Source organism: Dendrobates tinctorius, unplaced genomic scaffold (assembly GCF_039654945.1).
Source record: "Dendrobates tinctorius isolate UK_male_01 unplaced genomic scaffold, ASM3965494v1 ptg000143l, whole genome shotgun sequence".
Classification (NCBI taxonomy): domain Eukaryota; kingdom Metazoa; phylum Chordata; class Amphibia; order Anura; family Dendrobatidae; genus Dendrobates; species Dendrobates tinctorius.
Genome location: NW_027361810.1, coordinates 43,461,846 through 43,477,126, shown reverse-complemented (window position 1 = coordinate 43,477,126; position 15,281 = coordinate 43,461,846). Strand labels below are relative to the sequence as shown.

The 15,281-nt window shown below is 43.5% G+C and overlaps 1 protein-coding gene across 7 annotated transcripts in view; it reads right to left on the bottom strand.

Annotated features, from left to right (window-relative positions):
• DYNC1I2 (dynein cytoplasmic 1 intermediate chain 2) overlaps positions 1 to 15,281 on the bottom strand; it is a 128,750-nt gene that overhangs the window by 105,132 nt on the left and 8,337 nt on the right. For all 7 annotated transcript variants that reach the window (XM_073545866.1, XM_073545868.1, XM_073545872.1 and 4 more), the window contains exons 3-4: positions 10,053 to 10,170; positions 1,244 to 1,358 (exon numbers count right to left, since the gene is read on the bottom strand). In XM_073545866.1, the coding sequence (XP_073401967.1) occupies positions 1,244 to 1,358; positions 10,053 to 10,160 (223 nt within the window). In that variant the 5' untranslated portion in view covers positions 10,161 to 10,170. The remainder of the gene's footprint in view (positions 1 to 1,243; positions 1,359 to 10,052; positions 10,171 to 15,281) is intronic.

The following is a 15,281-nucleotide window of genomic DNA, read 5'->3' as shown; positions in this document are numbered from 1 at the left end:
TCTGCTCTCACTCACTGGCTTTCCCTCGTTGGCAGAGAGATTACCGAAGGAGTCCACGCAATTTTTTTCAATGAATTAACCCCTTATTAACCCACATGTCACCGCTAAAGGCAGTGGGAATAGAGGAGCTAAGTGCCAGGAAAGGCACATCTGTGGGCAGATGTTTGTAGCCGGGGTGGGTTCAATAACCATGGTCCTTTCCTAGGCTATTAATATCTGCCCTCAGTCACTGGCTTTCCCTCTCTGGCGGAGAAATTTTTTTCTTTCCAGGAATGTACCAGTTAATTTAATACCTATACGTCCCAAATTTTACACACATACAGTAATCTATTAGTCAAAGACATCTATAAATCTAAATGAAATGGTTTACTGTATGTAAACCATGTGTCATTTCATGTAGGGTTCTGTAATGATTTTACAGAAGCCACCAATTGAATTATCGGCTATTCTGTACCTATCTGGAGTGTGTGACTCCGGTTTTAATGGGAGGCTCCAAAGGGGGAAAGAACACTGGACATTGCCATAAAAAGTAAAATAAAAAAAAATATATATAATCCAATTGAAACATTGATCATGTTTTGAACTAAAGTTAAATATTAATAATAATTTGTGGGACAACCCATTTATCAAGTTTCACAGATTTTGCTTCGCATCCTTACCTGCAAATGATACGGACAGCTTTTAGCTTATTCATCCGTACAATCATAGGCAATGTCTTCCATGTCTTTGAGGGGTTTTCCGATTTCAGAATATGCCTATTCCCAGTCTGCAGGTTTTCGTGGGGTTTTTTTGTGTGTTTTCTTTGTGTATTCCTTACCTCTCTGGGTTTGCACCGCTGCTTTTGGTGGCTGTTACTGTTATCAGCGCTGACGTCATGCCGGCAGCAGTGCAGCTGATAAGAAGCTCAGGCTCAGACCATTACTCACTGACTGCAGCACGGTCCACATGATGTTAGCTCTGCAGACAACAGACACCAGAAGCAGTGGCCGAGCTCAGCACCGGACCTGGGGATGGTGAATAATGCACAGTTTCATTTTAAAAACAAAATTGCAGCCTGAACACAGGGCCTATTAAATTCATTATGAATACATCACGTTCTGTAACTATATACTGCACTGATTTTCTTTTGCTTTTTAGTCAATGTGTAGATGGTGTTGAATGACGACTGTGCAGGCAGCATTACCATGAGGCAAGCACGCGTGCAAGCGAGCATGCAGGTGAATGTAAGCTTCTGGGTCCTTACCCAGAGGGGGCTCAGGGGTGATCCCCATGCTCTGTAGTAAGGCTTCAGCTTCTCTCCTCTTCTTCTCCAAATCAGACTCTTCTTGTGGAGGGGGAGCATCCTTCTTATGATCAGACTGTCATAAAAAAGCAAAAGTTTGTTCAATTTATCAGGTTTATAAATAAAATGTCTTCTCTTAGAAGACCAAATCACAGACCAATTTTATGAGTCAGCGAAACAAAGACCATGCTGCCAAGTCTCCCAACCTACCACCAAGTCTCCCAACCTACCGCCAAGTCTCCCGACAGGAGATACTTGTCTCATAGGCATATATGAACACTCCGGTCAAAACACACATATTTCAAGATGGTCATTGCTATACAAACAGTTGAAATCAGCCTGTTCTGCACTGTGCAGCCACTCAGGGGTTGCAAAGGCATATATTTGGACCAAACTTTTATTTTGCAGTTGGGTGTGATTAAAAATGTTCTACCTTTATAGCCTTTTTATTTCACTGCGCATTCGACTTTGATGTGGTCTGTGATCATTAACCAGTTAAGATGAGCTCAGAAATAAAAAAAATAAAAAAAAAACAGGTAAAAACAGTTAAACTCGTGTGGATTCTCAGCCAACTCATTCTGCAAGCGGCAACAGGCGTGCAACACAATTCTATAGGAAGCAAATGGTTTCACATTTTTAGTTTCAATACATTTTTAACATTCTTCATGGTTTAAACCGTTTAAATCCAATTGTACATTAGCCTCAAATACAAAAGTAAAAAAAAAACTTAAACAAAAATCTTTAAAAAGCTAAACTTATGAAAATAGGTTGCTATAAAAATGATGTTTTCTCAAACCATTTCCAATCGTCACACTGAGTAAATTATACGAAAGCCATTTCCGCGAACAAAAGTTTTGTAATGGGGTTTAGGGCCATAAATTATATTGTCAAAAGTATTCATATTGCTTAAAGAAAAAAAGAATACAAAATATAAAAACATTGATTGTTGCTCATATCTGAAGTTTTTTTTGTTTTGTTTTTCTTTGTTTTAATGAATTATTTCTGTTTTCAACGGTAGTGATGAACACTGATATTCACCATTGTGTGAATTAGTCAAAAACCTGTGTGCCCAGTGCCCCCTGCTGGAGGCATCAATGCTTGCAATGATAGGTTAGCAAAAAATGTAATTAGTAATTTGCTGTAAATCCTAGAAACATAACATGCACTTAAACTATTTTCTAGTGACCTAAATTTTGTGTATATACCCTGTGCTGGGTGAAGGCCACATTTTAACCTGGAGGAACCAAATCTCAGTTTTAACTTTTTAGTGCACATTTCATCCTTATGTGTAAGGATTAATATGTTTTATTTAATTTGCTTCCTTATAAAGCACCGACAAAAAATGCATCAATTTTTTTTTATTATTTGAGGAAGAGTATACATCAGGAAAATGTTTGAAAGTGCTCACACCTCTGAGTTTCTGGTTGTTTATGGTGGAAGCATCAGCTATCCGATGCACTGCAACTGATCTACTCGCAGTTTCTTGCAAGAAAAAAAAAAAAAAGGATGTAATGCTGCAACCATAAAGAAAGGTGTAAATGGTAGATAAAGTTTATTTATTTTTTTTTCTTTTAAAAAAAAAAAAAATAAAAAAAAAAAAAAACACAGTAGGAGAAAAGCAGTCTCAAGGGTGGGAAAAGGAAAAAGGTATGTAGAGAAAAATGAACTTAGGTCGGCCAGTAGGAAACCGCCGCCTGCAGTATCTTCCTACCCAGGCCTGCATCAGCAGGGGCGTGGGTATTAACCCTGCAAAACCCTCACAAAGGTGTGTAAGGATGACCAGGTTGCAGCCTTGCAGATTTGCAAAGCCGAAGCCTGGTGACGAATGACCGAGGAAGCTCCCACAGCCAGGGTGGAGTGAGCCCTCACTCCTGGAGGAGACAGTTTGTCCTGAACACGGTATGCCTCCAGTATCGCCGAACGAATCCAACGAGCGATAGTGGACTTAGAAGCTGGGAGCCCTTCACGACAACCTTCAGGGATGATAAACAGGGAATGGGACTGACGAAAGGAAGCAGTCCTAGAAAGGTAGACTCGAGTAACTCTGACGAAATCCAGCTTATGGAGGGACTTTTCCAGTGGATGAACCGGAGAAAGACAAAGTGAAGGAATGACTGTCTTCATTGATGTGGAAGGCAGAAACTACCTTGAGCAACAAGGAACGGGCTGGAGGACTACTTTGTCCTGGTGCAGGATTAGGAAAGAAGAACAACAAGACAATGCTGCTCGTTCGGAAACCCTCCTGATAGACGTAATGGCGATTAGGAAGGTCACTTTCCATGACAGAAGAGAGAACGAGATATCCTGGCTGGGCTCAAAGGGCGCACGCTGAAGAGCGCCGAGAACAAGATTGAGATCCCATGGATCTACTGGAGGATGGAAAGGTGGCGCCAGGTGGGCGACACCCTGAAGAAAGGTCTTCACCTGGGAACAGGAAGCCAGATCTCTCTGGAAGAGAATTGACAGGGCGGACACCTGTCCTTTAAGGGTTCTGAGCAAAAAGCCCGAGTCGAGACAGCTTGAAAAAACCCGAGGATTGAAGGAAGGGAGGACAATGGAAACTAAATGTTTTCCTCACACCACTGACAACTCGGGTGGAAAAGGGGGCCTTGTGATAAAAGATCCGGACAGTATGGAAGCCTCCAGGGGACGTCCATGAGCATGTTCACGAGCTCCGCATACCAGGCCCATCTTGGCCAGTCTGGAGCTATCAAGAGAACAGGAATCCCTTCTATCTTTTTTATGACTCTAGGAATCAAGGGGAGGGGCGGGAAAAGATAAGGTAGCTGAAACTGGAACCATGGGATCACTAGGGCATCGTAACCAATGGCCATCGGATCCCGGGACCTGGCTACAAACGGAGGAACCTTGTGGTTCATCCGAGATGCCATTAGGTCGACATCCAGAGTGCCCCATCTCTGGCATATTTGGTTGAAGATGGCGGGATTGAGAGACCACTCACCTGATGCAAGGTCCTGACGGCTCTGAAAATCAGTTGCCCAATTTTCCACTTCTGGAATGTGAACGGCTGATATGGTAGGGACGTGACGTTCCGCCCATCACAGAATTTGTCACCTCCGTCATGACCTGTTTGCTGCGAGTCCCTCCCTGTTGATGTAGCCACGGCTGTGGCATTGTCTGACTGAATGCGGACCAGTTTGCCCGCAAGGAGGGACTGCCAGTGGAGAAGGGCAAGAAGGATTGCCCTGATTTCCAAGAGATTGATGGGGAGAAGGGCTTCCTGAGCGTTCCAGCGACCCTGCGCAGTGTGATGAAGGAAGACTGCTCCCCAACCTAGGAGACTGGTGTCGGTGGTGATGACCTGCCACCGGAGTGGGAGAAATGAGCAGGACTGATGCGGATAACGTCCACCATGTCAGAGATTGCTTCACTTTGAAGGGCAGAAGTACCGGACGATCAAGGGAGACTGTTTTCTTGTCCCAGGCAGACAAGAGGGCCAACTGAAGACGGGAGTGGAACTGGGCGTAAGGCACTAATAAAAAGAAGATTTTAAATTCACCCTCTCCCTTCCTTGCGCTCCGTTTGTGACCAGGATACAACCCAGAACTGTCACCGCTTCCTCTCATGAGGTACCTGGCTGGAGCTGCATTTTTAAATAACGCACGGCTAGCGCTCCTATTTCTTGACCGTCTCCACACTATCTGAACTTTCATATTGAAGGGACGTTTGGGCTTGGACTGAGGAAGAGAGGTACTCTTCCCTCCGGTACCGTCCGAAATTTGGTCTAGTTTGGACCCAAAAAGTCTGGAACCCTGAAAGGCCAGATTGGTGAGTGACTTCTTAAAAGTTGGATCTGCATTCCACGCCTTCAACCAAAGGATGCGGCGTATAGCAATGATGTTACTGCCCGCTCTGGCGGAACAGCCAGCCGCATCCAAAAGAGTCAGTCAGAAGATATTTGCTGGCGTCACCAATCTGGTCTGCCAAATAAGCCAGCTCCTCTGGAGCAGCTGATGCTACGACGCCCTGGCAAATTATTTTGGCCCAGGCAGAGATAGACTTCACCACACAGGTGGACGCGAAGCTGGGGCAGAGGGAGGCACCGTGGCATCCTTAAGAGATGCAACGTCTGACAGAGACAGAACTGTGTTTGAGGACAGGCAAGAAACCGGTAGGTCCACCTTAGGGGACTCTGCCCATTTGCCGACAAAAGGTCTGGACTAAAGGGATACAGAATGTCTAGCTATTTCCTTCCAGGAAAACGCTTCTCGGGAAGCTCCCAGTGTTTGGCCATAGTCGCTTCAAACTTTATGATTTGGAAAGGTCCGAGGAGGAGGTTTTACCCGTTAGAAGGAAACGGAGTGCTCGTGAGCGGGAGCCTCGTCCTCTTTTAGTTTAAGGGTTTGAGTAATAGCCAAAATAAGACTATCAATCATGTCCTGCAATCTTGGAGTCTGGTCCGAATCAAACTCAGACCCGGACTGGGAACCAACGTCCGACCCAAACGCCTCCTCCGAGGAGGAAGTATGGGGAGAGAGGGGCAACTTGGAAGTTGCAGAAGGTTCCGGGGAGCTGGATGAGGAGCTGGAGAGAGCCCTGTTTCTTGACACACTTCCCTATTTGTCCCTACGAAGGTCGTGGTCAGGTGCGTGCGAATCACCCTGGGAGGCGTTCGGAGCACTGGTGGTGGCAGAGGGATTTAGAAGACGCTCCAGGGACTGCGATATTTTAGCCAGGTCAGAGACCAACTGAGACATGAAAAAAGCCCACTCTGGGGTGGGTGCTCTTATCCCGCGCATTAGGGTGCTCCTGTGGGGCAGACATATTGGAAGGACTGCGGGTCAGGCAGAAAGGGGATGGCTGACATGAAGGCCACTTTAGTTGACAGCGGGAGCAGGCGTAGTGAATTACCGTGGGTTTAAAGGGGAAACGAGAAGCCCCTGCAGGGTTGGGCATAGGTTGAGCCTAGGGATACTGCTGTAGAGGGTTATTGGCAGAGGCGAGGAAAGGGAAAGGGCAGAGCCTACCAGATGGCAGCGATGATCAGCTGATGACCGATGGTAAAGATGTGTCCCCCAAGAACGATGGCAAGAAAACGCAGGAAAGGCGGAGTTTCCAGCAGAAGGCGCGAACCGTCAGAGCAGGAGATGTAAAGTGGCCTCAGGGACGCAGCAGCACACTGCGGAGCGGTGGGCGTGGCTTATGTGAAAGCACCCCTGCCATTGGAGGACGGGAAAGGAGAGGGGTGAGGTGGGAAAAGGCAAGGACTGGCCGCCGGTAATCGCCCTGAAGCACCCATAAGGGTGACAGAGGATAAGGTCCTGCCTTGCGGGTCCAAGAGTGAGAGATGTGGTTGACACCACACTGCTCTATTAGTCGCATACGTTCTGGAAAACAGGGTGAGACATTACACCCTGTTACCCTAAAACGATGAACCCGAAACACAGAGAAAAGATTAATAAATACAAACAGGGTACCTGCAAGGGAAAAACTGCGGATCTGGGAACAGATCCCGGTCCGCCTCCTACAGACACTAAGCTTAAAATGAGTTGCTTTGTGCCCGTCGGTGGGTGTATACTACTGAGGAGGAGCTATTTTCCTTTTTTTGCATAGTGTCGGCCTCCTAGCGACAGCAGCATATACACACAGGGTTACCTGTGTCCCCCAAAGAAGCGATAAAGAAAACTGCACTTTTAGGCTATACTACAAATCCTGATGTCAGACAAAAAAAAAAAAAAAAAAAATGTATAGATAGTTATTCCTGAAAATGATATTCAAGCGATTATATCTCTGTCTCTCTCTATATAGTGTTATTCCTCAAGTAAAACACACAATTTATGCTAAAAAGTCACCTAAAGATTTAGCGCTCCTGGCCTCTCAAAATGTGCAGGGGATTAGAGCGCATACCGTGCACTTGAATGGGGCTGAGCTACAAATCACAGTGAGCCGCACTATGTAGCAAAAAGTAGTAAAGGGGACGAAACACCAAACCGGAGCTACATGCTCTTTATTCGTAGGATTGGTATTCTGGTAGTCGCACATCCACCGATCATAAAGTGGCGGCATATGCCAGAAACAATAAGGAAATAATGCACGGTCCAGGACCAGGAGACTGGCCGCTATGACTAGACGCACAACTGACCGAGCCTATGCTTGGCACTATTGTATTCTGGCACATACAGAGAAAGGGTAATTCTTAAGGCTGCTTTTCACTTGGGATCGTGGCAGTTTCACTTTTTTATCCTCAATGTAATAAAGAAGATAGCAGATCAAACCTTCTGATAGATGAGACAGATTAGGCACTGTTCACATGTGCAGTAGCTGTATTAGTTTTGTTTGTTTTTTTTCCATTATTGGCATGACAAAAACGGAAATAAAACGATGTAAAATAATACGCCTGTAAAATAAGAGATGTCAATCAAGGAAGAAGAGGGCGGGGATAGATGGAAAACAAGTAGGTGGGAAGTACACCCAGGGTGCACGAAGCGATTGTGCTTAGTATGAACAGATTATTTTAAAAGTCTCATCAAAACATGTGAAGATATCATTAGAGTGCAGATTGGTGGAGGTAAAAGCCCTGTAAAATAAATGTCTGATAGAATTTCCCCTATTATACAGGTGCATCTCACAAAATTAGAATATCATCACAAAGTTCATTTCAGTTCTTCAATACAAAAAGTGAAACTCATATATAGAGTCATTACACACAGAGTGATCTATTTCACGTGTGTATTTCTGTTAATGTTGATGATTATGGCTTACAGCCAATGAAAACCCAAAAGTCCTTATCTCAGTAAATTAGAATACTTTATAACACCAGCTTGAAAAAATGATTTTAAAATCCAAAATGTTGGCCTACGGAAATGTACGTTCAGTAAATGCACTCAATACTTGGTCGGGGCTCCTTTGGCATCAATGCGGCGTGGCATGGAGGTGATCAGCCTGTGGCAGATGAGGGGTTATGGAGGCCCAGGTTAAAAATTTACTTTTTGATGATATTCTAATTTTTTGAGATGCATCTGTATATACTTTTGATGTTCCATACATGTCACAGACGGGGTTATTTTGCCCCCAGATTGTTATATTGAACCAATGTGGCCCTTTAACCAAAAAAGGTTCTGCACTCCTGAGTTATAGGTTGTAATAACCCATCCATGTCACTAAGTCGTGGAATGTCTAGAGAAATTAGGGGAGAGGCTTCGCCCAGGGACTGCACAGACTCATGGTGGTGCTCACGACACATATAGCGGGTGAAATAAGTAATGGACATGTCAACAATTTTCTAACTAAACCTATTTCTAAAGGAGTTATCAACATAAAATTCTCATCAGATGTCAGTAACAACCCATCCAATCCACAAAGGCATAAAAAAATCAACCGTAGAGGACCATAAATTAAGTGATGTGTAATAAGGGGAAGTGACCCAGGGAAAAAAAAAAAAATTGGACACATGAAGCAAGCCCCCCCGACACTAAATGACAGCCGGCCCCAATGCAGAGTGACTGTCAGTCAGTGCTGGGGGGCTATCACAGCAGCCTCTCTATACTCAGAGCTGTGACTGCACCGATGTCGCCCCCGTGACTGTTGTTCGTTAGAAATCTATGTATGCAGGAGCAATCCATTCTCATAGACCATAGATGTCAAACTCAAGAGGCGCAAGCTAAATCCGGCCCGCCATCTCATTCTATGATGCCCGTGAGGTCAGGACATACTTCAACACTGCTGTGACCAGGTCTCGGTACAGGCAAAGGAGAGCCGGTTGGAGCAGTGTTGAAGTGTGCACCGGAGCTCAAAATCTATGATGGCAGCCACCCCCGTTCTACGTAGACACAGCCAGTGGGGCTGAGACGGCACAAGGAGGTGATGTGATCTTTGAATCTCAGCAGAAGCAGCCAGCGGTAAAAAGAAAAAGGCGGCGCGAGCACAAGGAGTGGGTGCCATCTTTCCCAGACAATAGTGCACGCCGTGAACGCACTCAGACAGCACTTTTGTGTGGTTCCATCTTTGAATCAGAGCAAACGCAGACAGTACTTCGCATATGAAGCCGCCAATCTTGGACTCTGAGGTCTGGCACAACTTTCTAAACCCTACTACTCTGGGACCGCTCTTTATTGTCCGTGCACTGCAGGCCGTGTTGTACGGGTGTCTGCATGGACCCTTACAATTAAGCGTGGCCCTTTGAATGTAACCAGAATCTGGATGCGGCCCTCGGTGAAAGCGAGTTTGTTCCTCTGAGGACTTTGGGGGAACAGTAACGCCTCCTTTCAATATATTCATACATTTGATGGAGGAAAAAAAAACAAGGATCAGCTTCAATGCACAAATATAAGAAAAAAGTTCAATAATTATTTAATAGGAAATACGAGTATAAATCAGCACAGACTTGTAAGAAGGAGTGTCACGTCTCCGGTCATGTCTGTTTCAGTAAGTAGATGGATTTTCCATGAGATAATTCTTGAACATCCTTTCTTAGAGCTCTACATTGTGTCGATCCTCTGTTACCCCTCTTGGAAATGTATGAATAAACTGACAAATGGGTTTCACCACTTCCTTAGACAATGGGTGGATGTGCAACAGAGTCCGACAATTTAGCATTGATAAGAATCAGAATGTGTAGGATCCCATCCCACTGATATAAGGAATAGCACAGTTTTCAATTTATCTATACATTTTTTCAGGAAGTTTAGCAGAGGTACAGCTCAATGCACATAATACATAAAAAAACAATTCCAGAAAAAATATTAAATTAATGTCAGGAGAGCCATTAAGTCATCTAAGATGAGAAAAATGCTTCATTTAAACCTGTTACCTCCTTCTTTTTCTTTTCTTCTTCTTTCCGTTTTTTCTCTTCTCTTATCTGAGCCAAACGCTGCTTCTTTCTCTCCAACTCAGCCTTTAGTTCACTTTTGTCAGACATGGTGAGGAACCTGGACAAACAAGAAGATGATTTTAATATGTTGGATACGTGACAACTCACATTGTGCCGGTGTCCCCACTGCAGCGATTCTCTTCCTTAAGTTAGAAAAAGAAGAAAAATTGCTGATGTTCGGGACTTTAACAACAAAAGTGAAACACATATGCTGGCTGAACTTATGCTAAAAGGATTTCTTTTACCATATATTTAGCTAAAAACAGACCACAGTCAGTTGTCTTTGTTATTTTTTTTGTTTTGGGTATTCAGGATGTTTTGACTGCTTCTGTTATTACTACTTTAGCAAATTGTCTCTTCAGAAAATAAGGGTACCGTCACATTTAGCGATGCACCAGCGATCCCGACAACGATACGACCCGGTCAGGATCGCTGGTGCATCGCTAAATGGTCACACTGGCAGATCTCACCAGCGACGTAGCAGCGGTCGATACTTGCCTGTCAGACGGCAGCGATGATGACGTCCTCCCGCCCGCGTCCACGCATCGCTCGTCGGCGCCAGCAGGAAGCCGACGACGAGAAACGTCCCAGGACGTTCTCGCGCGATAAGGGATAACCAGCGGGGAAGCCGGTCAGAGGTAAGTATCACACACAGCAATATCGCTGCTGCGTCACAAAATCGGTGACGCTTAAGCGATATCGCTAGCAATCTCGCTTAGTGTGACGGGGCCTTAAGACAACTAAAACTCTAGAGCTACCTATTGTAAGCAGTAATCCTAAGAGTCAATATTGAACCTTGCCACAGGAGTTAGGACAAAAGCCAAACCAGAATCTCAATTTGCAGACACGTGTTGCAGGGATGTTGTACCTCATTAGTGCAAAGTATGAGATCTGATTTGGATGTATATGAGCCCTCAATGCAAGGCATATCACTCTCCACAAAAAGAAACATTACAAGTGAGACCCCAGAGGCCTCTCAGAGCTAAATCAGATCTCATGTTTTGCACTGAGGAGGGGCAACACCCTGACGTGTCTGCAAACTGAGATTTTGCTTTGGCTTTTATCTTAAGTCATGTGGCAAGGCTCGTGATAGTGACTTTAATGATCACTACTTCCAATAGCATGCACTAGAGTTCTTGTCCTCTTCGTCTCTGAATAAGCTCTTGGCATATTTAATTTCCCAGGAGAACATTGAACAGCTTATACGTCTCCTAACACTGGCACGTCAGGATTTTATTACTTTTTACTTTATTTTTAGCCCCCCTTTTAAAAGGTACAAAGTTGGCAAACACAAGGGCATTTAATAGGCACTCAACTATCATTGCAACACATCGGATCCACACAATTGCTTTGTTGGAGGAAAGGGCAATGTGTGTACAAATGGATGTACCAACGGGATTATGACCCTTAAATACCGCTGTGAAAAACGACAATCCCATTACGGTAAGTGGATAAACAGCAGGTATCGAAGCTAGCTCTGTTGCTGTTGGGTAGGTGTTGGCTGAATAATCATTTTTTTCTAACTTTTCACACCAATAAAGTAAGCTCTAGCTGTTACGTTATTACCAGGATTATACAACCATTATGAATTGGATTTTTAGGGTAATGAGGGCACCAGCCTCATCAGGACTGAGATCCATTTATTAATATACGCAGTTTGTATTGTGATTTCTGGTGGCAGATCCACTTAAAAATAAATATATATATATATATATATATATATATATATATATATATATATATATATATATATATATATATATATATATATATATATATCTTGCTGTGGGGAAAAAAGGGAGGTTTAATTTCTTTGTTATTCTGTTTACCAATAAAACACCACTATACAATACTAACTAATGAAATATCCACAATAAAAACACTTGAATTTTTAAGTTTGTGGTTTCGTTGAACTTGTAAAAAAAAAAAAAAAGTTTAACGATACCGTATATATGTCACCTCTATTATCAGTACTAGGATTTATTCCATTGTAACACGTCTAGGAAAAAAATCTTAAAAAGTAAAATTCTTCTCCAAAAACGACATAAGAGTTTAACAGGAAAAGACTGCGCATTTTCAAAACACCCACAAAATAAAAGAAATAGGAGTCATTGCGGCAAAAAGGGGAATGAACGCATGTATACAAGGCTGGAAACGTCACTGCACACGGCCCAGAGTCCAAAAACGTAGCTCCTTGGTAAGTGAGATGGTAGAGACATACAAGCCTAATAACCCACAGCGTCTCACTCCCAGGTATCACCTCCTGGAACTTGTCCGGACACATCGGACTTACTACGCAGACACCTCTAATCTGCAGACAAGGACAAGAAACGTGACAAAAGGGAAGAGACTTCAGAGAAACCGGCAGTACGGTCTGTCGCCATCACAAATAATGCAGTAAACAAAAAAATGACAAGAGAAACACGGGCCCTCCCGGAAAACCATAAGGAAAACCTAAAGAACGACTTGGCCGAGTAAATGGAAACAAATGTTTTTCCTAATTCTTCAAATCTTACCCCCAATAAAAGACAAGCTGGACAATCTCTTTACTCAATCAGGACTCTCTGACGATCACTTGATCGCTTTGGTTACAGCAGAAGAACCACTTGGAACCAGCTATTATCATCAGGGGATAAGGAAAGGTGCAACCGGACAAGGGGTGTCCGGGCTCCGCTGACATCTGTCCACTGCCGGACGTGATCAATGGTGGGGGTAACAGGTGTTGGACGGATCTCTACCAATCCTAATGATAGGCTATCAATGTTATATGTCAAGGTGAACTCTTTAAAATAGAAGTGACTTATATTCATCCGTTTAATCCACAACTGGAAATAGTGTTGCCGCTCCAATGGTCCCTGAAAGTCTGTTTATTTTTTGCAGGCATGTCTACGTACATGTGACCACTGCAAACAATCACTGTCCTTACGTGTCATACATCGCAGCATGACCTGAGGCCAGTGATTGGCTGCAGCCTTCACATAGGCATGAATTATACCATATGAGAAGCAATACATAAAATAACCCCGTCACCCCCAAGAGTGGTTTGCACGTTCATGACCGGGCCACTGTCCCTTTATGAGATATAACTCTGAAACGCTTCCATGGATCCCGGTGATTCTGACATTGTTTCCTCATGACATATTGTACTTCATGTTAGTTGTAAAATTTCATTCTAATAACTTGCGTTTATTTTTGAAAAAAACGGAAATCTGGCGAAAATTTTGAAAATTTTGCAATTTTCCAATTTTGAATTTTTATGCCCTTAAATCACAGAGATATGGCGCCCAAAAAACTTAATAAATAACATTTCCGACATGTTTACTTTACATCAGCACAATTTTGGAACCAAAATTTATTTTTGTTAAGAAGGGTTAAAAGTTGACCAGCGATTTCTCATTTTTACAACACCATTTTATTTTTACGGACCACATCACATCTGAAGTCACTTTGAGGGGTCTATATGATAGAAAATATCCAAAAGTGATACCATTCTAAAAACTGCACCCCTCAAGGTGCTCAAAACCACATTCAGGAAGTTTATTAACCCTTCAGGTGCTTCACAGGAATTTTTTGAATGTTTAAAAAAAAAAATGAACATTTAACTTTTTTCACAAAAAAATTACTTCAGGTCCAATTTGTTTTATTTTACCAAGGGTAACAGGAGAAATTGGACTGCAAAACTTATTGTGCAGTTTCTCCTGAGTACGCTGATACCTGATATGTGGGGGGGGAACCACTGTTTCAGCGCATGGCAGAGCTCAGAAGGGAAGGAGCGCCGTTTGACTTTTTCAATGCAAAATGGGCTGGAATTCAGATCGGACGCCATGTCATGTCTGGAGAGCTCCTGATGTGCCTAAACAGTGGAAACCCCCCACAAGTGACCCCATTTTGGAAACTAGATCCCCCAAGGAACTTATCTAGATATGCGGTGAGAACCTTGAACCTCCCAGGGCTTCACAGAAGTTTATAACGCACAGTCGTAAAATTAAAAAAAAAAAAAAAAAAATTTTTTTCAACAAAAATGATATTTTCACCACCAATTTTTATTTTCCCAAGGGTAACAGGACCCTAATCGCTATTGTGCAATTTGTCCTGAGTACGCCAATACCCCACATGTGGGTGTAAACCACTAATTGGGTGCATGGCAGAGCTCAGAAGGGAAGCAGCGCCATTTGACTTTTTTGGCTGGAATTGGACGCCATGCCGCGTTTGGAAAGCCCCTGACGTGCCTAAACAGTGGAAACCCCCCACAAATGACACCATTTTGGAAACTAGACCCCCCAAGGAACTTACCTAGATGTGTGGTGAGCATTTTGAACCCCCAAGGGCTTCACAGAAGTTTATAACGCCCGGGTGTGAAAATGAAAAAAAAAAAAAAATCATATTTTTTTCTACAAACATGATCTTTTAGTCCCCAATTTTTTTATTTTCCCAAGGGTAACAGGAGAAATTGGACCCCAAAAGTTGTTTTCCAATTTGTCCTGAGTACGCCAATACCCCATATGTGGGAGAAAACTACTGTATGAGCACACGTCGGGGCTCGGAAGGGAAGTAGTGACGTTTTGGAATGCAGACTTTGATGGAATGGTCTGCGGGTGTCATGTTGCCTTTGGTGAGCTCCTGATGTACCTAAACAGTGCAAACCTCCCACAAGTGACCCCATTTTGGAAACTAGACCCCCCACGGAACTAATCTAGATGTGTGGTGAGCACTTTAAACCCCCAAGTGCTTCACAGAACTTTAAAACACCCGGGCGTGAAAATAAAAAAATCTTTTTTTATCCACAAAAATGATGTTTTTGCCCCCAATTTTTTATTTTCCTAAGGGTAACAGGAGAAATTGGACCCCAAAAGTTGTTTTGCAATTTGTCCTGAGTAGGCCGATACCCCATATGTGGGGGCAAACCACTGTTTGTGTGCATGGCAGAGCTTGGAAGGGAAGGAGCACCATTTGACTTTTTCAACGCAGAATTGGCTGGAATTGAGATCAGACGCCATGTTGCATTTGGAGAGCACCTGATGTGCCCAAACTGTGGAAACCCCCCAATTCTAACTCCAACCCTAACCCCAACACACCCCTAACCCTAATCTCAGCCCTAGCCCTAATGGGAAAAAGGAAATACATTTTTTTAAATTTTTCCCTAACTAAGGGGGTGATAACGGGGGTTTG